This window comes from Exophiala bonariae (assembly GCF_035927105.1).
Source record: "Exophiala bonariae strain CCFEE 5792 chromosome Unknown scaffold_21, whole genome shotgun sequence".
Taxonomy (NCBI): domain Eukaryota; kingdom Fungi; phylum Ascomycota; class Eurotiomycetes; order Chaetothyriales; family Herpotrichiellaceae; genus Exophiala; species Exophiala bonariae.
The window spans coordinates 627,924-652,086 of NW_027042496.1; the positions used below are offsets into that span (position 1 = coordinate 627,924).

Here is a 24,163-nt window from a genome sequence, read left to right on the forward strand (position 1 = left end):
TTGAGAAGAATTTATTCTCACTTATTTCATCACTTACCCAACCGGGACCAGTTCCGGTTCATCTCTTCGAATCACAAAGCATAATTTCTGGACAACACCCGGCCCGGGTGTAGGAGCAGCTCTAAAGTGGGGAGCATTTCCTGCCAATGCTGATCTATTCTGACCTCTGAATCTTCCCCGCCGTCTATGAAGTCTGGGACAAGTCATTATGATGGACGCTCACGGGAAGGGCACCGGGAAAGTGCGAGGAAACCCATTTTCGTTACCAATATCTCGGGAGATCGCCTTATCCGGCAAGAAGCCATCGAGCAGGATTGCTCACTCATCCACCAACTCTCATAGCGCTTAGGGTTGGTCTCTAATTTTGAGCCATCCTCAGCGATGAAGCATCCAGGACCTCCTTCAGCGTGCCAAAGGCATAGCACTTAGCGACTGCAAGGACCATCGTAGCAAGTTTTTCTACATTACTTTGAGGCGTGTTCCAGCACTTTCGACTGCGCGAAAGTTCTGAACCTTGTTTCTTAGAGAGACGCCTCCATATCCGGACAGTTTTAACGGACGAGTCAGGTGATTGATTGTCGTTGGTCATGGCTGCCACTCTCTTGACCCAGTCTTCGAAAAAGACCGGGATCTCCGTGCTTTTAGTGGTGGCTGTTTGGAACTCATGGTCCTATGTGTTGCCGGCTTGGACCGTTTTAGAGAAGGAATATCAGGAACGTGGTCCTCAAAAGGGCCTTTTTTGTATTGACGATGGGCTGGATGTTTCGTTTGATAAATACAATTAGCATATACCCTTCTCACAGAGTTCCTCGGCTTGTTCTGACGCACTGGAGTTGGACTCTTACCGGACGGCTGGCTTTCGTAATCATCGTCGTCCGCCGCTTCTAGGTCCATATGCTCTTCAATATCATCTTTCTGTCCGTTATTCTCTTGCTGTTCGTTGTCCTCTTGCTGTCCTTGATGCACTTGCTGTTCGTTGTACTCTTGCTGTTCGTTGTCCTCTTGCTGTCCTCCATCCTCTTACTGTCCTTCATCATCTTGCCATTTTTCGTCTTGCTCCTCAGTATCCGTTTATTGTCCTTCTCCTGCTTCGATCCCCCACTGCCGCTCCCTACTGCATTACTATATTTCTTACCTTGTTCATCTTTTGCCTCATTCTCTCCCCCCTCTGCTTACTCTCCGTTGCTGGCCTGGAACCTCATGGACAAAGTTCTTTATTGTCAGTGTTCTTCTTCTTCCGGTAGAAAGGGCTATTAGGAACTATCTCGATGCTGATGTTGAATGCTTCGATTCTATTCCTAGTAGAGGTAAGGTCAACGAACAAGAGGAGTTTACGGATGTTTTTCCGGTCAGTCATGACACCAATCCACTTAACGTCCAATAAAGGATGTGTAATCAAACTGCACGAAAAGATTTTCAAGAGGAGTGTCTGGTGGCGAGCAGAATTCTGGGTAATGTAGGGGAGACCAGAATCCTTTTTCAACTATCTGGCTCTCAATATTGTACTTACAGCAATAGGCTGCATGCTAATAATCCCAGCTAATGCGGGTCAGTAACATTCGTCTGGCTCTGGCGGTTAGTTCTTATGCAAGTGAGGAGCATCATTGCTTTTCGAGATTGTATATCCATTGTTTTGTGTATGGCTTGAAACCGACTCAATATCTGGGGGCACGCCACTACATAAGGATTTCGAGGTAATAGAGCCTGCTCGCACAATAGCAAGTGGTACAAATCAAGTGAGACAAAAAGGATTACTTGGCACTTCAGGCAATACCTGCATGGGTGCTCACTTTGCAGAAGATCCTTCAAACATCACTAGCATATCGCCCAATACCCTGTGAATGAGCCACCTCCGATTCAACCTTAACCTTCCTGTTATATGACTACTGGTCGTCTCAAAGCAGACGTGCTTTTACTACAGCATTACACAGATACAGCCAGAGTGATGAGTGAACACCATCAGTACCGTGTTGAGCCTCTTCGAGTCATTGCTCTCAGTTTGGTGTAAGATGACCCAGACGCAGCTGGGCCTTTCCAAAAACTGTGCACTATACACGTGTGACAAGGGGATTGGTGCCTAAATATTCGATTCGATTGGTCGATTTGTGCGATGTGCGCAAACATGAGAAACGTCTCTACTGCCTGGTGTAGCGAGGATGACTGCCCTGTTGGCGTCTCAAAAGATCTTTCAAGTACGACTGTGGAGAAGTGTTTGTTATTTTCAACTTGAGACTGCTGGCAGTATCCAAAACGGCGCTTTTCATCCGTCTAGATACTCTTTTTAAAAAGCAGATGACGGGGCGAAGCTTGCCAGAAGAGCTCACCTGAGTCTGAGGCCCAATTGGCGACAGCTGAGGCGTCCGTGGAATGGGCCAAAAGTGTGTATGTTAAGATGCGGGGCCGAGGGAATGAGCTAAAAGCGTCGCAATCTCTGCAGCCCAAAGCTAGTCCTGAGATGCTGTTCTAGGGCCATTTCTCAATCATTCCCTGTCGTCTTGCAACTGGATCGAAGGGCCTTACGGGACACCTACTATAGTTGTCCCTGGTAGCCCTGTCCGTTGGTCAGTTCGACGAGTTTGCCGACAGTCTACCTCTGATGACGCATAGATGGGATTGTGTTCAAGTGCAGAGGCTGGCATTACGCATTCCTTTTACTGTCCCAGCACTAAATACCGGCCTTCTTTTGGGAATATTGGCCCTGGTCTGTGCTCTCGCACGATGAATCTTTAGTTACAGGGCAAGCAGATCAGTTAGCTTCTCACTGGGCTGTTGTATGGCATCATTTACTTACCGTTCACATTAAGAGTTCTATCGGCAACGATTGCCTTCTAGTTAGACCTCAGAGCCTTCTGTACCGAATTATAGTGGGGTTGTTTCTTCCAATCCCAGAACAAAGCCGGTATCAGGCCAGTATAGAGCTAAGTGAGTTGCTAGGATTTTAACTCCATACGGAATCGCATATAGGCCTTTCTCCCTAAGAAAGTAGTTGCCGATACCCACGAATGGAAGTTCGGTTTCTGAAGCACTTGTGGACCTATTATCTAGAACTACCTATAACTTATCGCAATAATGGGTGGTTAGGCGAGGGCTTTAAATATCCTTCTATGGTATGTCCTTCCAAAACCCACTTTAAGGGCATGGCTGGCATATATATAAGTTTCTGACCATATTGGCGTTCTCGAGACATTCAGAATTAATGCAAAAGTCAATGTGCGAACTAGGCTTCTTGAACGTGCTAGCAATGTGGCACTCGATCTGAGAGAAACCCCGCTGGAGGGAGAACAACGAAGACGACCAAAAACATAAAATCTTATGATTTCACCGTCTTGGAAAGAAAGGCTTGAAGTTTTCTGTAGGCCTCTGACAGCTCTTCTTGGCTTTTTAAAACTTGCCTAACAAATTACTACCTAAAAAGGCGTTCCTACAGGTCTCCTGATACTATGAAGGTCGTGATATCTACAGAACCTTCCGTGAAGAGTCAATTTCACAGAGCGAAGTGAACCGATCCCTTCGCCGTGGGCGACGCCTGCCAAAACCCGTTCCCACATAAAGCACGCCTTGATCAGGATACGCAATCGAGGCTGCGTCTCGGGCGCTCGAAATACCAATAACTGCAGTAGTCGCGTGGCGCCAGGGCATCAAAAAGAGCGTAAGGCACTTATAGAGGTTACTGGCCATAGTCGTATCAAACCCGGCCATAAACAACCGATCCTCACTCATTTTGGCTGCAACCTTTGCGAGGCACATCTCTGTGTAAAGACAGGTCGCTACGACAACTTTCATGCAAATATATACAGATATGGTGGCGTGGCGGCCATTTGAATTACTTGATAGATTATAGTAATCGCAACTAGTGCCAAGACTTGGAGTTCAGCGTACCGACTCAGGGATAGCTAGGGCGGTACTGAGAGGATTCGTTGGAAGGAGTGAGAGAAGATATGCCGCGCAAAACACGTTCTGTCAGGGCGCAACTGTTTACCGAGGTATTTGTTCTTGAGCTCAGATGAAGTTGAGATTTTAAGGTAACCAAAACAATTGTAGAATAGCATGGGTGCACGAAGTCAATGGTCTGCATTACATTAAAGGGAGGACGGAGACAGTCTAGGGACATCACGCAACTCCAGCGCCGCTCTTTCTCAAGTGACCCGCGGTTCTAGACGCGTGAAGGGCCTAGGCTGGAACGCTAACTTTTCTAGGACGATTATCATCGGTCTGTGAATCTGAACATGTAAAGCGTGTCATGGATTGCCGGCACATGTGGCAGGATGGTCTCAATAGAGTTTGTATGATTAGAAAATTAAAAATGCTGCTTTGAAACTCCCTGAAACTTCCTGGTTCCTCCTTGCAGAGTCGAGCTGATGTCCAACCCCTAGAAAGGCGACTCGGACAATCAGAAATACTCTTTTGGCAGCACTGGGCACAGTACACAAGTCTATAGTCTCAGTTTATGGCTTTGCTGGACTGTGAGAGTGCTTTGAGGTCCAAATACCGTTCTTGCCCGGAGACAGGATTCCATTTGGATCGACGGTAGCCTGGAATGCGTATGTCAGGTCGGGCCAGGTCGGATACTACGATGAGGGGGCAAACTCACCTTGATCTGCTCGATGAATCGCTTATAGATATGTCCGTTAAATTCGAAGAGGTTCTGGATGTTGTCTGCATGCCTGTATTAATAGATTTCGGCTGTAGCTTGAGATATCTAACTCACCCATATACCTCAGATGTGATCGGTAGCAGGCATAGGAGTGCTTGGCGGCCTCATCCACGATAAGATCCATGACCTGTCGACCTCGCTCAAGGTTTTTGAGGTTAGTCTTATCATAAACATACTCTTGCACAAAGAGCAGATGACGATCCCAGACATGACAGCCAATAAACGGGTCGGTTCCAGCTTTCTCCATTATGGTACGCATCTTAACAAACCACTCGTGGACAATCTTTCCATTGTTCGGCAGCAGGAGGGTGACATCGGTGTGTGCTCCTGCCCCAGTTCCATCGGCAGGCAGGTTGTAATCCGCCAGTGCAGAGGCATACATTCCAGGGACACCGGCCCCAAAGGAACCAACCTTCAACTGATCTAGTGTTCCCCCGTTCTCTCCTTCCCATAACGTGTGTGTCACCTTGCAGCCAGGAAGATTGTTGGTCAAGACTTCCTTCACTCTCTCCCAGCGCAGTAGCACCATCGCCTTGCTTCCCCAAAGGTCAAAGAAGCTGTGCCAATAGCCGGTGCCGTAACGATCGGATAGTTTCAGAAGAGATTCCTTGGTAAGTGGCCCGAGTGATGTCTGTTGCTCGTGCTTCCTGGAGAACCGGGTCGAATAATGATTCACATTATGAACCGAAGGGTGTCCCTGCAAAATCCTTTCTCTGTATAGTTCCTCGTATGAGTCGATTAGTGGTTCTATCTGGGAGACTTCCGGACAGCTCACTACCACGTTTATCATAGCTTTGGGAGCCACATCCAGATGAAGTGCAAGTTTCGTGACAATGCCCAGGTTACTCTGAAGGAAAAGGCCATCAATTTGAGGTCCAAATTGGTTGCTGCATAGGTGAGTGGACGGCCCGTTGTTTAAACCCCACTGACCAGTCCTGAGGAGCTCACCATTTGCCAGGACGACTTCCATGCTTGCGATAAAGTGTTGACGGTCGCCCGATTCTGTATAGCCGTGCCCTCTGTCAAGAGTCTAAACCAGCGGAAACGCCAACCGAATCAGCTTTCGATCACTTCCCCAGCTAAAAAGCGATTATTGGGCATCACTCACATTTCCAACCACACTGCCCCAGCCAAGAGCAGGTGTACTGATCCATAGACGACTCTTGTGCTCGCGCAGATATTCGTGCATCTGAAAGAAGGTGACTCCAGGCTCTACTACAGCATAGGCATGTTTTTCATTGACTTCCAAGACCTTTGACATTCGATGAAGTGATATCACCACTGAACCGTCAACCCTAGGAGCAGGGCCGCCATAACTAGAGGACAATCAGCAAAGGACATTAATCGAGCGGCAATAATACTGACCCAAAGTTTTTTCCTTGAGAACAGGTCCATACTGGCACCAAGTACTTGTTACAAACTTTCAAGACACCTTGAATCTCTTCCACGGTCGTAGGACTGTTACTTCATGAATACCATAGTAGTATACTGTAAGACAAGGCTCCTTACCACACTGCCGCTGACGGTTGATTGGCTTCATGTTCGAGGGGATACGGATCCTTGAAGTTGATGATGTCGTCCCCTGAAATGACGGCGGACTTCCCAACAATTGAGGCAAACTCTTCCAATACTCTTTGGAATGCTGTTTCTTCGAGCCCAGGAGGCAGAACATGTGATGGCTTTGGCAAAGTTTGGTATGTGCTATCGTGCTTCTCTTGGAGTTCAGGGTTTTCGTAGAATGTAATCATTTTTGGATTGTTAGTCAATTCCGTTTAGGGCTCGTGCATGTTCCAACACCAGATCTTGCTCTTTGAGGTGCGCACGATGAACCAGTGTTTAATCAGTTTTGGGGGGCAACACACCACACGCTCGTGCAACAGAAGAGGGTCTGGTGGAAACTCTCCCACCCGTTGCCATCCCCGTACCCCACCCCCGAAATAGGCTAGTCGCCACCTTCTCAAGCCCTGCCTTCTGCTCCTGTAGCTTCAGTGACTGCTCCCGATCATTGAGTATCAATGTGTGTGAACTTTCAAGACGGTTGCACGTCCTACTCGTGCTGCAAATGTGGGGGTTGTGTTCGTCACAGTCGGATTTAGTATGTCATCCCGGGCCGAACCTCCTGGGAATGGCCACCCGGAAGTTCTGTGTCTTCTCGTGCCGGTGGGGAGAGAAAGGTGGCCCTTTTGACGACTCCAGCTCGTAGATGCTCCTAACTCTGGTGGTTTCTTCACGATGGAGCAATGCATGAAGGCGGTTGGCGATTCCGCAAGACCTGTGACAAGCTGAGCGTATCTCCATTTTTAGCTCTCACATTAAAAGACCCTGGTGCGCGCAGCCTGTTACTGTGCGATCGTCTCGTACTACGAACATGTCTGATTGACTCACTCGTTGTCAACGACAGAACCACAGTTCAGGATGTCTAGTTCTACAGCACCACCAACCACCAACCAGGGCTTATGGCTCTCTTCACACACTTCTCCTATGGAGCTTATCGAGCTACCAGTGCCCACCGCTACGGCGGGCGCTGTGGTCATCAAAGTTCTAGGAGCGATGATAGCTCCGTTCGTGAGAGGTATACACGACGGAAGCATCGCGGTCTACAACCTTCACCTACCATTGGTACCCAACCCTAGTAATATCGGTCGTGTGCACTCGGTTGGTCCGGATGCGGTCCGCTTGAAGGAAGGGGATTTAATCTACTTTGATCCACTAATCAGGGGGCGAGATGATAGCTCGGTATTCATCATCCAAGGTCACCATGGAGGTCAAGGTCCTGCAGGAAAAAAGTTGATGCAGGGAGAGTGGCGAGATGGCTCCTTACAGAAATATCAGAAAGTCCCACTCGAATGCTGCCATCTGCTGGATGAGAATCGGCTACTAAAACAGCTAGGCTACCATCCCGCGGAGCTTCAAGAGATCACTATCCAAGCCATGTGCGTAGCAGCATTGATTGAAGGCGCCGACTTAAAGGCGGGTGACACTGTGATCATTGGTCCTACCACTGGTACTTTTGGTGGTACAGCTTGTGAAATTGCGTTACTTCTGGGTGCTCAGGTTGTGGCACTTGGTCGGGACACGAAAAAGCTGGAAAGTCTTGCGCAACACCTGGGAAACACCGACCGTTTTAAATACGTTGTCATGACAGGAGATGTACAGAAAGACACTGCTGCCATCAAAGGTGCAACGCTCCGAGGTGAAGGAGCAGAGGTGTTCAACGATTGGGCGCCAGGAATATTGCAAGACTCACCTTACTGGACCGCCGCATTTCTCGCGTTGAAGCCCAGGGGCCGAGTTGTGCTTAGCGGCGCACCCTCTGGGAACGTCTCCATTCCTTATGCTTTGGCCATGCATCATTGCCTCAGTATAAACGGGCAAGCGATGTGCAGTCCACAGACCATAGATCAGACAATTCGGTTGGTCGAAGCAGGAACACTGAAGCTGGGCCGAAAAAGTGGAGCGGAGATCGCCATCTACCCACTGGATCGTTACCACGAAGCAGAAGAGAATGCTGTCCAAAATGGGGGTTTTAGAAACTACACCTATGTAACCCCGAACGTTGAATAACCAAGAATCACGAACGCACTGATTGCGTTGGTTGTGAAACTACTGCAGAGTTTTCCCTTTCGAGTTCGAGCTTGCCACCAAGTGCTTTCCAGCATTACAATTGTGACAACGCGAGTAGCGGCAACTGTCTTCTTGACGAGGTAGCATTTCCAATTCTCCCAACTGCTCCATGCCTGTTCAAAAGTCGTGAGTAGCAGTCGTTCTAGAGTGAATTGGATGCTCTTATGATGATGCTTCAAGAGAACTCCATCGTTTGGCAGAATTGTGTACCACTTGAGATGTGCATGTAATGGCGAATGAAAGCGGTCATGAGTAGTACTTTGTTACCTAGATCATCGAAAACCCTATCGTCGTTCAGCTAGACCCATGCGACAGGAGATTATACACGAAAGCCCTGGCATCGATCCACGTCAAGGTTAATGCAAGTTTTGTGCAGCATGATGACAAAAGCTTTAACTTGTACTTGGTAACGCCTTCTGCCCCGGTAGTTGTATTTCCTCTGCTGAGTCGTGGGTTACCAAATGACACGTCCTTATGCATGTTGTATGTGAACCCCGAGAATAGCGGCATCCTCCAAGCGACGCTGTGTTCGCTTAGGATAATGCAACAAATTTTGACAATGCTAAATCATGATTGAGCCACCCGCTATAGGAACGTAAACGCCGTTTAGCCAGCCGGCCTTTTCCTCACATAGCATGGCAACAGTCCAAGCCACTTCCTCTGGCGTCGTCTCACGGGGGGCGACTGGAGTCGAGTCAACGAATGGCTTCACCATATCCCTGACGAACTGAGGTGATGAAAGATATCCTTCAGTCGCCACGATGCCAGGCGCCACAGCATTAACAGTGCAACCATACTTCCGGGGCAGTTCCTTTGCCCAGCTCCGTGTAAGAGTTTCCAGCATACCCTTGACTCCAGCATACATGCTCTGGCCTGTAGATGGAACACGGGAAACGCCGCTACCAATGTTGACAATGCGCGAGTTCTCGCGCGACAGGACGTGCAGGACAGCCCTCGTCAAAAAATAAGCGCCCCGACCATTCAAATTAATCATGCGTTCCCAGTTCGATTCAACTTTGGCATCATCGGGATCGTCGAGATCTCCTGGAAGCATAATGCCTGCATTGTTGACGAGGATGTCCACTTTCCGGAACGCATCAGCGGCAGCGTGCACCAAGGTTTTGGCTCCCTGGTATGTTGATATATCCGCTTCAACAGCTATTGATCGAGACGGCTCAGGGAAGCTGGACAGAATTTTCGTGGCGTTTTCCTTCTCGCCAGCATGAGGATAATTCAGCACCACGGTCGCACCTCTCTGGGCGAGCTCCTTGGCGACTGCGGCGCCGATACCTGCCGAGGAGCCGCTGACAATAGCTACCTTCCCTTGCAGTGTGCCTGACATAACTGTTGTCCTCGTTTATCTCTGTCTTTCCTGAAAGCAACCACAGGATATCGGTAATTAGGTCACAGTGGCGTGCGGATTGAGTGTAGGGGAACTCGACAACAGGGTGTAAGAAGCCACAAGTCGAAAAGATCAGAACATGACAATAGGCAGTACGGTCTTTAGCGGCTTTTGTTGCGACACCAGAGAGGGCATAGGTCTTAAATCGACTCTTCCACTTCCATACCCAGCAGGAACTTCGGCCACACTCCTTGTAAGCTACCTAGTAGGTGTGGCGCTTGTGAAATCAATGCTAGACAGCTGACAGGGCCCTGGTGGGTGAGCCTATCATGGGAGCAGTGGGGCGGGCTTTTGTTCTCACGCAGTCCCCGTCCCCTGGTACTCAGCAATGCAATAGCTGCTTTGGTTGATAAGCCAAATGCCACAGACTGTACACAGCGCCTCCGTACTGGACTGTGGCGGTGGGTAAGTTGCAAAGTCAAGGACGGCATACACTCATATCCGAGCCGAGGTCGATGGTACAAGCGTGTTTACCCACCTGTGCACCACGGCTCACATTTTTGGCCGGTTATGCATTTTTGCAGTAGTGGATTGGCATGCACATAACTTTAATGCCCCCTTGAACGCGACACTGAACGTTTTCGAACACATTGCATCGCCGTGACGCCGTCGGCACGACTACAGTATACCTCAAACTTGTAAATACTACATCCATCAGCTTCTTGGGAGAAAGTTCCGAGTTCTTCCGTGAAACAACATGCTGATAGTGCAACCTAACCTCATGTTCGTTATACTACTCCGATGTTCTGTGCTAATTAGCTATGCTAATGCTAGTGGTGAGCAACCAATGATGGACTGTGCGGCAAAGGACGTGCGAGAAATTAAGCTTAGTCACTTTGAAGGAGGCCGAGTCTCCCACAGGTCACGGACTATGCATGAGGTAGTCGGCCATTCAGGATCGTTCCAATTCCGACCCTTGCTTCCCTATCTTTCCTTTGTTCCAAGGACACGCTTACTTGGGTAAATATCTCTTTAAGATCCCACGACTGCCATTGGCGATGATCTAGAAACACCACATTACTAATGAAGAGGAAACCCTTGCATACTTTCTGGGGCACTGGCGCTGGGGCACCGGTACCGTGACGGCGGCAGGGGAAAGCACTAGGGCCAGGACAGAGCTCATCGACTGACGCAGTATTTGTAGAAGCCAAAAGCTAATTTCTAACCTTGGCAGGTATGCCTTCAATCTGTAACCTAAATGACCCTAGCCTCGCAAATCTTTGCCAGCATGGCCCCTGGCCTCAGGTTCAAGCGTCGTTGTTCAAAACCCCGCCTTTCCCTGATCCGAGATGAGGGCATCATCCCCGCAAACGAACTTCTAGTCACAACTTCCTCCTCTTGCCAGTACAAATCCCCTCTATCAAATGCGTCGCTGGGTACCATCCTAGACGACACCAGTCCTGCACTTCAACCACATTCACTCTTCGATCTCAGCAGGCACCTACTCTAATCCGGCATGGCCTCAGCCGTTGCTTCAGAGCGGTCGAAAATTCACGTGAATGGCAGCCAGACAAATTACAACGCAAAAGTTTTCGAATGCTTGATCTGTGATGCCACCTTTAGCCGCTCAGCGCATTTGGTGCGGCATGCGAAAATACGTAGGTCATGCATAGTCCAGTGGCCACGTTGAGTCCGTTCCATTCACATTGTTTGAACCAGATCGACCAGAGAAGCCTTTCACCTGTCCCTTTTGCCCGGTATCGTCCTCTAGGAAGGATGTTATTGTTCGCCATATCAGAAACCTTCATGCAGAAAAAGCCCATGGGCCGCCTGCAACGTTATCCGATGGGGGTTCGGGGCCTAGAGAGTATGCCAGCCCTTTTCCACCAGAGGAACGGTTGATGGAGGACTCTATGTTAGGCTCCACAAACCAGCAATCTAAGGAGCCTTTTCAGCAAACTCAACTTCGAGCACCGATGGACCTTGCACAACTGCCAGTGCCTCTCGATCCGAAACTGCAACTCGGCGACATGGAAACCTTTGCTAGCGACGTTGATCGAGATGCACAACTTGCTTCCATCCTGCACTGCTTCCCTTCTAATCTAGACACTGAACCGGCATTCTTCCAGATATTTGGTTCTGATATCCTATCATTCTCGCCTCAGCCATCAGATCCTCTCTCACCGAGCCTTGTTCTCCTGGACAATACTTCGGTCACTCCTTCGGAGCTCCCAATCGATAATTCGAGCAGCTTTCTACTCGGCAGTCCTCCTTTGGAGAAACCCTTTGCGCTTGATGATGTTGGCTATGCTAAATTGAAGTCAAACCTTGCTTCTTCGGATCCTGACGGCCAAATCGTTCTTTCTCGGTTCCCCAGTAAAAGCGCAGTCGTTCGCTACGTGAAAGCATTCTTCGAGAATATGGCTCCTTGTCTACCAATCATACATCCACCATCGTTTAATATTGTCACCACACCTCGTAAGTACCGGGTATAGTGTTGTTAGCGACCACTAAAATTTATTCTTACTTAGTTCCTCTACTCATTGAAATTATGGCGTGTGGAGCTATGTACCTGTGCGAAAAACTGAAAGCTTCAGAGTTGCGATCAAGTGGGGCGCAGCTTCTAGGCGGATTGTCACAGAAAGGTATTAAGCTTGTCACTACTGATTAGAAAAAACACTTGATAACACGGACTATAGGAAGTTTACATGGTGTTCCCGGCCCTGAGGGTGGAAAAATTGAGCTTTGGGTTTTACAAGCTAGTCTCCTCATGGAGTATATTGGGCCCGGCACAGATGTCTGGTCACCCAATCACGGTGCAGGCCAGTCACTGAGTGCCCTTAATAGTGTAGGTCAACATCCTAGAAATAACTGAACCAAACCCCATCACTAAAAACCTTTTCTTTCAGCTTGCCCATGCAAATTTAGCCGCTTTCCAAGGCGCCACCTATACCGACTGGGTCTACGGCGAAACCCTCTGTAGGTGAGTGTATCTACACACTTTGCCTTACTACAACAGCCTCTAATATGATTCAAGATGTTTAGCAGCGGGTATGATCATTGAAACCTCTCTCGGCTGTTTTTCAACACATCGACCTCTCCAAATCCCAAACAACGATCCTAAGTTCGCACTTCCTTCTATGACAAGCGAGTGGCTTAAATGTGATGGGGAGTGGACACGGCCTACCGAGGTGTCATATTTTCCTGAATCACTCAACACAGTTGTGAGCGGCCAAAGACTTAACCGCAAACTGAGCGACTTTGGTCTACTTACTATTATTAGTGCGATCCACTACCAAATCTGTGCTTTTGAGAGAATGGCGGCCACAAGACATCTGGAACTTTACAAGAGTTTTGCAAAACGAATGGGAGCTTCGATCACCATCCTCGACGATATGTACCACGAGATGGTAGTGGACTCAACCTCTTCGCCGTTACTGCAATGCTCGCGATCATTTCTGGATTCCGCTATTTTTCACCTATATGCAAGTAACCAACTTGAATCAATAAAAAACCTTATCAGTGATCCCAGCATCACCATCGGGAGGCCATTTGCAACCGACCACCTCAACAAAGCCCTAATGCGTGCAGGCGAAACTTTTAACATCAACTGCCAGCATGGCCTCGGTTATCTGCAGAAAGTTGGGCCACATCGTATAGGGCCACTTTGTCTTCCCGGTTTGATTGAAGGTTGTAAGTATTTCTGGTCTCACGCCTCTGAATGATTGCCTGTACGCCTGGCAACTTATAGACAGCTACGCGAAGCTAATAGTCGTCACTAGGTCTCCTGCTATTTTGGCACCTTCAAGCTCAACGGTCGAAAGAGTTTCAATCCCACTCATCTCTCGACACGTTGATAGACAGAGCATTTACAGAGCTCGATGACTTGCGATATATGGAAGAGTTTGATCGTGCTCTCATTCCGCTAGTGATATGCTCTGACCTGCTTGTCGACATGATAAACTACCAATGTATGTGTCACACCTCCCGCGTGCTTGTCCATTCTTGTCTAATGTTTTATGAAATAGGGGTTCGCAGTCTTCATCAGAAGGTGGAGACGCTGATAGCACAATTGAAGCTCAAATGCTGATCACGATCTACCCAAACATTTCCAACGGCACGATGCCTTTGCCGCCTGGCTCGCTATCATTTACTGCCATCCTGTTCAAACCAGGAGCCCATACCGGCCGCACTCCATTTGGCACATGTGGTTTTCTTCAGCTGCGTTCGGATAGGGCTTGAAGCACATGGCAATGCCATACTCGTCCTCAGGAAGACCATAACCGAAGGATCAGGCAGAGGTACACCTCACAGTGCCGTGCAGACGAGTGATGCAAACTTGATGACTTCCTTACGATAAGAAACGAAGGCGCCTATTCTTAAAAGCTGGGAAGATTTTTGAATGCTGCAGTAGCTCTATTCTACACCTACAGGATGGCATCTTACGATGCACAGGTTTCTGCGGTATTTTGCAGGTCCAGCTCCTTTTTGCGACACTTTCACCTGTCTTGAATCAGCTGACTGTAAACTATGGGAAGAACGAATTTTCCCTTTGTTATCTCTGCAGTGCTCCTCTAATCAAGTTCGCATCTCTCATAACTAATTTGGCTTATACTGGATCTGTCATGGTGAAAAAATGTGCTGATTGAGTGGAATGTGCATGTCAAGCAGGATCTCGTTTGGGGTTTAGCAGCGGACGGTGGGTACGCGATCTAACAGACATATGAAGAGGTTATGAGAGATGAGACCAGGTCGTAAAATTCATGTTGCTACAGCTATTCTTGCGTTGTGTGACCATTTACCCAGCGGCACCTGATATTCGCATGGTTGTTAGTGTCGCTGTGGAGGTTCTGCGCACTTCCGCCTTATTACCATGCGCTGCAGTTTTGGCCAGCCAGCCGTCGTGACCTCAACTAGCTTTAGTGTTTTATTGTGGCTGCCCAAAAAGCATTTCTCTTATGTGCTGCCGTTGGTTTCTCGAAACCGTTTACCCCAGATACCCGATTTCCCGGGAGAGAGGATGCCTTGCGGATCGAATGTGTCCTATAACCAAGTTAGGGGTTATGTAGTCAAGAGGCATGAACTGGTTTACCTTTAGATTTTCTACAAATCTTCGATATGCATGATTGTTGAAGTCGAACGATTCGGATACTCGGTCTTCGTAGCGTCAGCCTGTCTCAGGTCGTGGAAAAAGGGATTATCACGAACTTACCCATATCATCAATATGGCACCGATACGGTGCGTACCCTCTCGCTTCTCCTTCTTCATGGAGGCGACTCAAGATACTCTTCATTGCTTTCCGCTGTTTCAAGTCTGCCTTGTCGAAGGTCGTGAGATAGACAAAGATGACGTGTCTCTCGAGGATGAAAAAGTCGCAAAAGATGTCGAAACCTTCCTCTTCGCAAATCCGGCGGGAAACCTCGGCCCACTCCAAAACCGTATCACCGTTAGCGGGAATAATGGGCGCATAGTCTCGATGGGATGGCTGGCTTGCGGAGGAATTAAGAGGAAGATTCCACTTGAGTCCTTCCCATGAAAGAAAATTTGGGACGCCAGCCCACATACCGCCATCGAGCTCGGGGATGGACAAGACATCCACCAGTCCTGAATCTTTACCACCGTAGATATTACCCCTGAACTGAGCCACTGGCGCTTGATTTTCCACAATTGCCTTGATCTCATTGAATTGAGCTTCGACAACGGACTTAGGACCATAGAGACCAAACATTGCGTTCCAGAGTCCCATGCCGAATTCCTTTAGGAGTTCCCCAAGCCGCGAATGCGGAATTGGACCGGGTTCTTTCCAGATCTCGGCACGTTTATGCATGGCGGCCAGGACTTCCGTTCCAGAGCATGCCCACACCGTCCCTGGAATAAGGCCATTCCTCCGCATTGGCGCAAGAAGGTCGACAAGAATCTTCACATCCTTCATATCGGGAACGGAAAGGTTACACATCATATAACTGTGCGGTTGGGGAGTCAGCCAGATGCCCAATTTGGTCACTATTCCTAGGTTGCTCTGCAGAAACAGCCCTTCGATAGACGGTCCAAAGCTATGCTTGGTTAAGTGGCCAGATTTTGACTTGCTGTTGGCGAAGTGACCTGTCCGCACAACGTCTCCATTGGCTAAGAGTACCTCTAGCCCAGCTATCTGTTGGGAATGGACGCCGGTCGGAAGGAAACCCATACCGCGATCGAGGGTCTACAACGGAGTCAATGGACAGTGGAGATATTTCTAGGATGGCTCTTACATTCCCAATAACGCTGCCCCACGGCAAAGAAGGTGCACTAGGCCAGACCTTTAGTTTGCTTTCGACACAATGATCGAATAACTCCTTGAAAGTAACGCCCGGCTCGACAACTGCGTAGGCGAACTCCTCATTAACTTCGATAATTTCACCCAACCGATGGAGGTCGATGATGAGAGATCCTTGGAGAATTGGTGCCGGTCCTCCATACCTAGACAAAGACTTAGCGCTGGGCACAAGCTGAGCATTCGTGAAACCATGACCTCACCCAAGGTTTTTGCCTCGTGAGAACGTCCAGAGAGGTATGGCGTTCTTGTTCGCGATTTGTAAGACGCCTTTGATTTCATCGAGCGATCGAGGACTGCAACGTCAACTCCCGGTTATTTAGTCCGTTGCCAGAATAACGTACCAGACTGCAGCACTTGGCTGCCTGCGTTTACCTTCTGCCTCGGAGAGTTCGAATGGGTCTACATAGTCTACCAGCGCTTTCCCGACGAAGACACCGTCGGAACCTAGTAGTTCAACCAACTCATTGATCACTGCGTCAAAAAGTTTCTGATCAACTCCTGGCGGCAACACATCTTCCCAAGGGTGAAGGAGAGGTCTATCGAAGAGCTTTCGGTGTCGCTCATGAGCTTCTGAGAAATTGTTATACCGTCCGGGGGGCGTGACGGAAGCCATGGTCCACGTGGTTGGCTTCTCAAGCATAGGGGGAGGAAATCTGTTGAAGTCGTGACCCTCGGTCATACTTGTCGGCCGAACTGGATCAATATATAGCAAGTTTTCGGATCTTTGGGTTGCTTTCATGTTATGGAACGCTCGAACAAATCGAGTCGGTGGATCTAGGTGGCTATGCGCATGATTAGATCGGGTTCGCACATGCAGGAGGATGACTGCCAGGGAGGTCAGGTGGACCATCTAATTGGCTTAATACCCGGAAAGTGACTCAAAGCTTATATTGTTGATGAGCAGCAGAATAATTAGTCTTTGGCATGCTTTGACGACATTTCGAGGACATTGGAACTTGAGATGCATCTATCGGACAGTCGGCTGGAGGCCGTGCATAATTCTGTTGTGACATAAACAGTGTAACCATGGGCGATCAGACATTGAAGGGTTTTCGCTTGCAATGCTGCCTGCGGAAAATGTCATTCGAATCTTGCGCCACTCTCTCCGGTGGCTACCACAAGGTCCACACCATGATATCAACAGGTGGGGCTGAGCAAAAATCCATGGTGGAAACAGACGATTCAGGAAGTTATGCAACCAACCTGTCAACTATTCAGATGACTGTCCTGCTGAGACAAGTCGTGGCCTTTAATTAGGCTCGGGCCTGGTGAGTTGTTTCTTCCTTTCTCCTGCTTCCTTCTTCCTGTGCCCTATAGCCTATATAACTTGACCTTGTCAACAGAATCCGGCATAAGCTCAACAGCATTCTCAAGTGAAGGTTATCACCATGGGATCGTATGCCAAACCCGAGTCCACCCTGGTATTAGACCCTACTTCAACCGAATACGAGCGGTACCGGACGCGTATCTACAATGCTCGTCATCCTGACCGGAAGCCGGTGGAGATTGTCGTGCCATTAACAACCACGGATGTCACGTCAGCTGTGAAGAGAGCCAAAGAGAAAGGTCTCAAGGTTGGTGTACGGTCGGGTGGTCACCTTTTTGCAGCTCCGGCGGTCATTGAGCAAGGGTTGTTGATTGACGTTAAGTTCCTGAACAAAGATATTCAGTATGATCCAGTCAGTCAAATTTTGACATTTAGTCCTGGCCATACTGTTGAAGAACTGGCCGGGCACTGCGGAAAAATCGGACGGTTCTTTCCATATGGCCATTCACGGACGGTTGGCGCCGGCGGATTCCTTCTCACAGGTGGTCAAGGGCTGTTCTGCCGCGGCCATGGGTATACCTACGAGTCTTGGGTCACACAGATCGAGGTTGTCACACCGAACGGAGAGGTCGTCATTGCTAACAAAACGGACAATCACGACCTGTTTTGGGCTGCCGGTGGATGTGGCCAGGGGTTTTTCGGTGTATTGACTAGAGTCTGGGGTAGAACGGATCGTCTGAGGAAGCTATTTGACACCACTTACGTGCTCGACTCAACAGACCACTTCAAGCCTCTTCTCAAATGGGCTATAGAGCTCGCGGAGCGTATACCTAAACAACAGGTCGACTACTTCATCGGGACTATGTACGCCGACGGCCAAGGCCTTGGGGACGATGAATCCAGAGCAAAAAGGGTTCTCATGCTCATTAATATTACAATTGGGTGCGACTCTATTGAGGAAGCCAAAACACTGGCCGCCCCACTCGACACGCTTCCAGAAGAGTTTCGAAAGATTGTAGTCTCTCAGATACCAATGCAAGAAAGAGAATTTGAGGCGCTATGGGATCTACAGGATAAGTTTATTCCGGGGGGGAATGGTGAAAGATATCGAGTTGAAAGCGTTCTCGTGGGTTTCGATGCGTCTGATGATGAGGTGAGGCACTAATCGCCTACTCCGAGAGCGAGAGCTAGGCACGCTGACAAGGTAATCTAGATTGTTGACAAGGCAGAGGCCGCTTTGCTCAAGTTACCAACTCGCAAAGCCACAGGTGCACTTGCAATTGTGGACTCTAGGCCTGATGAAAACATTCAAGCATTAAGTCTGCCTTCCAGACTGATGATATCGAGCATGGTGTGCTACCAAGACCCTTCTCTTGATGCAAAAATGGATAAATGGGCTCTTGATACATACACGGAAATCGAGAAACTTGGTCTTGGTCAGCATGCTGGGGACTTTGATGTCAATCAGCGAGTCTCAAAGGTATCTAATTCGCCATCTCCCTAAGACCCAACCAACGAGACTGACCCTTTGTCAGATTATGACAGACTCTGCACTTACGAAATGGTTGAAGATCCGTGAGAAGTACGATCCCGACGAGATGTTTATTGGCTATCGAGGTTTTCAAAAATCATTAGAGCGCAAGTGGAATCGCTGAGCCCTTTGGCAACCTAAATGCATGCAAGGGTAGACATGAAGATTTCTCTCACAGCGATGATGCTGTACCCATCACTATTTCCTGTCAGCGTACGTGGTTCTCCGAGGCCAAGACTCTAGATTACGCGCAATCATTTTGCCACAGCTATCTTCAAGGCCCAGTTCCATCGTCACTGCCTCTAATGACCTCTATGAGCTCGCAATCGTAGCGTCCTTGGATTCTTCGAACAAATTGAACTGCACTACGAAACTGCATCGGGTAAGGAAGATAAAATCATAACTTGAGTTTGATGAAGGAATGCTCACGACAATGCGTTCATAGCCCACAGTCGAGATCTAGATTCGGGATGTCGAGCCTGTTTCAAACACAGGTGGCACATGTTCTAGGACAGGTTTCTTCGCCACGATACCAGATAGATTACGAGATTGTAAACATGTCTGCGTTATTGGCAATCAATCGGTTAACGGCTATACATAAGTACCGGTGACTGAGTAAGGCCTCCTCGTGTTCATGTTCAAAGCCTTATGATTGCATTCTCTGTCGCTTCTTTTCTGAAACAGGGCTGGCGTTATATTTCTCAGCTCTCAATGTAATGTGTAGAGGAAATTAGTCTCTAAAGATACTTATAACTTTAATGAGACAGTCTTCTAAACCGGGATTGCCGCAGCTACTAGAATAGTTAGAGGAAGCAAGAGAAGATTGAGAGTCCTTAAAGAACAGCTAGATAACTGTTGTTGAATTCATCAGTTCCAGAGGTATTTCTAGGTTGTCAAACCATTTGAGGATCCGTTATGTGCACCACCCTGATTACTCTAGGCATGAAACTCTACCATTTCTAGTTTTCATCAAGATTAACCAGGGAAGTTACTAGGTGGCAAAGAGATTAGAGCTCCGGGGTACATGGTATTTGACTGTTACTAATCCAGACAGGTCTAGCGATTTAACCACCTACCAATGGTTAACTCGAATATTTGACCATTTCACGAAGTCCAGGGCCAAGGGGGAAGTACGGGCTAAACAAGCTATAACACTACTGAATTCTACCAGTTTTGCAAGAATAATATCATGAACCCGCTCTATTCACCAGCTCACTCCTCTCATTTGCTGTAGCCATTATAGGTGAGTTGCTATTAGCCCTTAAAGAGGGCTAATTGGACCTAGCGACTCGATTAGCGATTGAGCATATGATCAAGGGTGATTTCCCAAGGTATTACATAATCGATATCCTCAGAACATCGCTCAATATACACTGAGTGGTAGTGAGACCATTGATTGTCCCCATTCCCACGGCATTTATTGAGGAAGAGGCTGACTCCTGGCTACCACAGAGATCAAGAGACCTTCCTACACTGGAGAAAGGATGTAGGACTATCAAGAAGAGGCTTTTACAGACTAATTCTAGTCACGTGGCATGGAGTGGGTGTTGTTCTAGCACTTTGCTTGGCGGGCTAGTGGTTAGTCCTGCTAGCACTTATGACTAGTTGCGTCTATATAAAGCGGCAATGCCACTCATTAACTAGGAATAACAAGGGCCACCAACACCCACTCGTCAGCATGACCCCATCCAGTTGCCGGGGATCCCCCCACTTTATACCGCTGCAGAAAATGCTCCTGACCCCACAATCCCCACCACTCTTGAATGAAGGGATGCTGGGTGGCACGAAGAGACTTGTCTCTTGAAGAATTTGTTGAACTCCTACTTTGATAAAAAAAGTCTGCTATCTGTAAGTCGCACGCAATCTCCTAGTTTAGGCTCAATCTGCAAGACCGCAATATCGGGCGAAATGACAAAGGTAATCAACTCGAAAGCTGACTTCCAGTCATACCTGAAAGATTTCAACAGCCAAAATGTCCCGTTATATTGCCAATGGTACAGTGAAGATGTTAGTATGGTGATTCCGACTGTTTCAGTGGAAGTCAGCGGTCGAGACCCACTCAAGGGTTTCTTTGGAGAAGCACGGAAAACCATGAATGAATACCTTTATCCCGACCATGTGGTCCTTGACGACAAGGGTATCTCTATATATGCAACAATCTACTTCGTGCCGAAACAAGACACGGAGGTGAGTCCACAATGCACTGTGACAACATTTGCTGTCTCCACACAGATGCCATTTGGTTTACTGATGCTTTGATGTGTTTTAGAAGGCCAATGGGTTCCCTGCCGTCAAGTTTGGGCAAGCTATTCGGTCGGAGTATATCGTCTTCTATATTTTCAACGAGTTGAGACAGATACAGAAGTTTTGGGCAGTTGCAAGTGGCGCGCCTGTTGTTGTGGATGTTCCCAAAGACATTCGTTATCCTCCCATAACTTAAGAGGAGCGGGCTTGGTTTATCTCGCATAGAAGTTAGCGGTGTGAGCGTGGTGCTTCAAAATATTGGTGGTCTACCTTGCTCGTGTCACAAGCCGGTAGCGATCATGGTCGCAAAGAAGATAAGTCATGAGGAGAGCATTGCTTGATGGAAAATTGCTATAGTACTACAGTCGAGCATGCATGCAGCTATCGATATGAATAAGAGGCCGCTTGCGAATGTTCGGGCCACCATATTCGGCACCATAGTTGTACCGTGCCCACTTCAACTCCATGTACGAAGTACGCAAGCCCATCCGCACCAGTCCTTGCATTTGGGCGCCGCAGTTCAACTTTATGTCTCCATTCGTTGTCAACACCACTGCCACAAACGTTGGGTTCCCTGGCTGATCTAACCACATCAAAATCGTACTAGAGAGAATTGTCAATGCTTATGCTGTCAATTTTCCCAAGGGACTGGTCATTAGTGAGACATTTGCCTTCAGCGAGGAGTACCAGTGGCGTACTTTGTCGTTGCTTTCGCATGTGGCTTGGCTCGGTGTTGCTACATCAACATTGCCCATTCAACCGACTCGGGCAAACAGCGTGTTCGATGATCTCGGGACTTGTAACAACAATAGACTCGCCTCAGCTGTGAAGCAAGGTCGTGAATGTCTCATTTTCAGTCGGCGTTGGCGAGGTGCATGGCTGCTTGTCTGTGCGAATTAGAGATATCAAGACGTGTTAAAATAGGTTTGCGCCAATGCCGTTCTGCACAAGGTCACTCAGACCGACCACTGCTGTTAGGTCAGACTCTCATCCTCGACCCGCTTTAGCCTCGGATGCTCTAATTTCCGATACCCTTCGAGACCAAAGGGCAAGGCATTATGCATAACATATCGGGACGAGTATTGCAAGCCAATTTTCTGGTTGTTTGCAGGTATTATAAAAGCTCACCTCTTCCCTGCCTGTTAATCTCATCGCAAAGCACCCTCGAGTGATCTCCTTCATCTATTCAATTTATACAACACGCCTCGAGGCTGTAACTATTCCTACGACCGAGCATAATGGTTACGTCGACGCAAGCCTCTGACGAGGGTCTGGCACTTCATCAGAATGCATCAGCAGAGTCCAAGTCAACCACAACCCGCGCTCAAGCACAACACGTTTCCATATCAGCATTGCTGAAGGCCATCGGCGCAGTGTCAGTTATAATCATGGCTGTATTCTGGATCAACGCATCTCAAGTGCACGGTATTTTCCTTAACCAAGGAAAATATGTGAAGCGTGCGACCGTCGCTCTTGCAGACTTTGATGGCGGCGACTTTGGCGAGGCCCTGAGGATTGCAGCGAGGGCGGATAACCAGTCGTATGGATTTCCAACCTTTGTCGATATCGATACTTCTGGACTCTCACCCGAGCAAGTCCGAGAGGATGTCTTTAGGGGAAAATACTGGGCAGCAATTGTTGTGCACCCAGGCGCATCGGCCCGATTCGAAAAAGCGCTGGACGGTACGGCTGCTGTATACAATGCCACTGATGTTTATACTTATTATCTCCTAACGACTCGATATTACTCTCTTTACGCTTCAGGCATCCAGGCTTCGACTGCCACTGTTGCATCCACAGCACCTGGTATTTTCAGTGGCCGGTTCGTCGCGCCTAAACTCGCCAGCGCCCGTTACCACAACACTACCGCCGCAGTAAGTGCTCTTGCTGGTCCAGCATACTCTATTCGTGCGAACGCGGCATCGCAGGAGTTTGACCACTTTGATGGCAAGTCTATCATAGGCACTATTGGTGCAGTATTCCCAATTCTGATGCAATTCTTCTTCATCATGGCACTGAACGGGATTTTCAACAGCAAGCATGTCTTCGCGGCATACAATCCACGGGCGCATATTTACGCGCGCTTTATCTGCAGTACAATATGGCCATTACTTTCCAGCCTTTGCGCTGCAGGATGGGCCTTCGGCTTTGAAGGCTCTTTTCGTACGAATCCAAAAATGTTCTTCGCTTTCTGGTCTATCACATGGGTATTTAGCATGATTAGCTTCGACATTTTGGATATTATTACCGCTCTCATCCCTGCCGCATTTACATCGTTCGTTTTTCTGACATGGGTCATCTTCAATTTGGCAGCGTCTTTGGCCGATCCAGCTATTACCAACCACTGGTTCCGCATCAATTACTTCTTTCCTTCGCTACACTGGTTCCAAACATTGATTACAATCTTCTCAGAAGGAGGTGTCAACCGGCTCCATTATACCTTACCAACACTCGCGGGTTGGCTTGTCCTTCTCAAATTTCTCTCGCCCTTCGCTATGATGTACCGAATTAAGAAGGCTCAAGTGGTTTTCCAGTATTACAACGAAAAGGACGCCCTGGATGCGCCAAGGTGACACTATCCTACTTCCTTTGATCCCTCGTTGTAGACAGGGGTGTCGCTTGTAGTATGGATTTCTCGACAACATGGAGCATGGGCGTCGGAGACATGTTGTCGGCGGTGACTAACTGATGCTTGGAGACCAGTGATCCTGAAAATGAAAGACATGCTCCGGTCCAGCGGAAACATGCTCTGGTCTTCCTGACTCTGACCGTGTGCAAATTTCATGAGGTCGAGGAGATGGAGGCTTCCAAAATATTTTGGTGGAATGTCACCGTTGGATTCAGTGTTTGATCTTTGCTGTTTCTGCCCATCCATATCGTCGGGGTATTGGTTAAAACTATCTTGGTGGTGCTCAAACAAATTAAACCAGAGCTGTCCGCCTCCATAGAGGTTCTTGGAAATTTGCTTCGCAGGCGCTTAGGTAGTAGGATACATGTCATAGCTGATAGAGTAAATATAGTCGTTATGGCCTTAATTCCCTCTGAGTTGCAACAAAATTGTTCTTTTTTTGAGGCATGTAGCTCCTCCTGAGTTCAAAACAGCTGCCATAGATTGTGCCATTTTGCTAAGCAAACAGCCGTAGAGCACTTATCACTCCTGGAAGGCCATAGTTTTTGGACGTCA

The 24,163-nt window shown here is 48.3% G+C and overlaps 8 protein-coding genes across 8 annotated transcripts; 5 read left to right on the plus strand and 3 right to left on the minus strand.

Annotated features, from left to right (window-relative positions):
- Positions 1-4,445: 4,445 nt before the first annotated feature.
- Positions 4,446-5,624, minus strand: LTR84_005795 (uncharacterized protein; the record flags this gene model as incomplete). Its single annotated transcript, XM_064849359.1, has 3 exons — positions 4,446-4,532; positions 4,592-4,656; positions 4,709-5,624. 3 exons carry the CDS (start codon positions 5,622-5,624, stop codon positions 4,446-4,448), a joined length of 1,068 nt encoding a protein of 355 aa, XP_064704062.1.
- Positions 5,625-7,135: 1,511 nt separating this feature from the next.
- Positions 7,136-8,218, plus strand: LTR84_005796 (uncharacterized protein; the record flags this gene model as incomplete). Its single annotated transcript, XM_064849360.1, has 1 exon — positions 7,136-8,218. The coding sequence occupies one exon, from the start codon at positions 7,136-7,138 to the stop codon at positions 8,216-8,218; it is 1,083 nt and encodes a 360-aa protein (XP_064704063.1).
- A 622-nt stretch (positions 8,219-8,840) lies between these two features.
- Positions 8,841-9,620, minus strand: LTR84_005797 (uncharacterized protein; the record flags this gene model as incomplete). The annotated part of the gene is made up of 1 exon (XM_064849361.1): positions 8,841-9,620. One exon carries the CDS (start codon positions 9,618-9,620, stop codon positions 8,841-8,843), a length of 780 nt encoding a protein of 259 aa, XP_064704064.1.
- A 1,976-nt stretch (positions 9,621-11,596) lies between these two features.
- Positions 11,597-13,345, plus strand: LTR84_005798 (uncharacterized protein; the record flags this gene model as incomplete). The annotated part of the gene is made up of 5 exons (XM_064849362.1): positions 11,597-12,098; positions 12,152-12,265; positions 12,320-12,468; positions 12,530-12,603; positions 12,904-13,345. The coding sequence occupies 5 exons, from the start codon at positions 11,597-11,599 to the stop codon at positions 13,343-13,345; spliced, it is 1,281 nt and encodes a 426-aa protein (XP_064704065.1).
- Positions 13,346-14,576: 1,231 nt separating this feature from the next.
- On the minus strand, positions 14,577-16,616 carry LTR84_005799 (uncharacterized protein; the record flags this gene model as incomplete). Its single annotated transcript, XM_064849363.1, has 6 exons — positions 14,577-14,663; positions 14,713-14,777; positions 14,833-15,823; positions 15,873-16,080; positions 16,138-16,230; positions 16,279-16,616. 6 exons carry the CDS (start codon positions 16,614-16,616, stop codon positions 14,577-14,579), a joined length of 1,782 nt encoding a protein of 593 aa, XP_064704066.1.
- A 709-nt stretch (positions 16,617-17,325) lies between these two features.
- LTR84_005800 (uncharacterized protein) lies at positions 17,326-18,859 on the plus strand (the record flags this gene model as incomplete). Its single annotated transcript, XM_064849364.1, has 3 exons — positions 17,326-18,357; positions 18,418-18,684; positions 18,740-18,859. The coding sequence occupies 3 exons, from the start codon at positions 17,326-17,328 to the stop codon at positions 18,857-18,859; spliced, it is 1,419 nt and encodes a 472-aa protein (XP_064704067.1).
- A 1,784-nt stretch (positions 18,860-20,643) lies between these two features.
- Positions 20,644-21,175, plus strand: LTR84_005801 (uncharacterized protein; the record flags this gene model as incomplete). Its single annotated transcript, XM_064849365.1, has 2 exons — positions 20,644-20,922; positions 21,005-21,175. The coding sequence occupies 2 exons, from the start codon at positions 20,644-20,646 to the stop codon at positions 21,173-21,175; spliced, it is 450 nt and encodes a 149-aa protein (XP_064704068.1).
- A 1,192-nt stretch (positions 21,176-22,367) lies between these two features.
- Positions 22,368-23,552, plus strand: LTR84_005802 (uncharacterized protein; the record flags this gene model as incomplete). The annotated part of the gene is made up of 2 exons (XM_064849366.1): positions 22,368-22,373; positions 22,437-23,552. The coding sequence occupies 2 exons, from the start codon at positions 22,368-22,370 to the stop codon at positions 23,550-23,552; spliced, it is 1,122 nt and encodes a 373-aa protein (XP_064704069.1).
- Between the last annotated feature and the right edge of the window lie 611 nt (positions 23,553-24,163).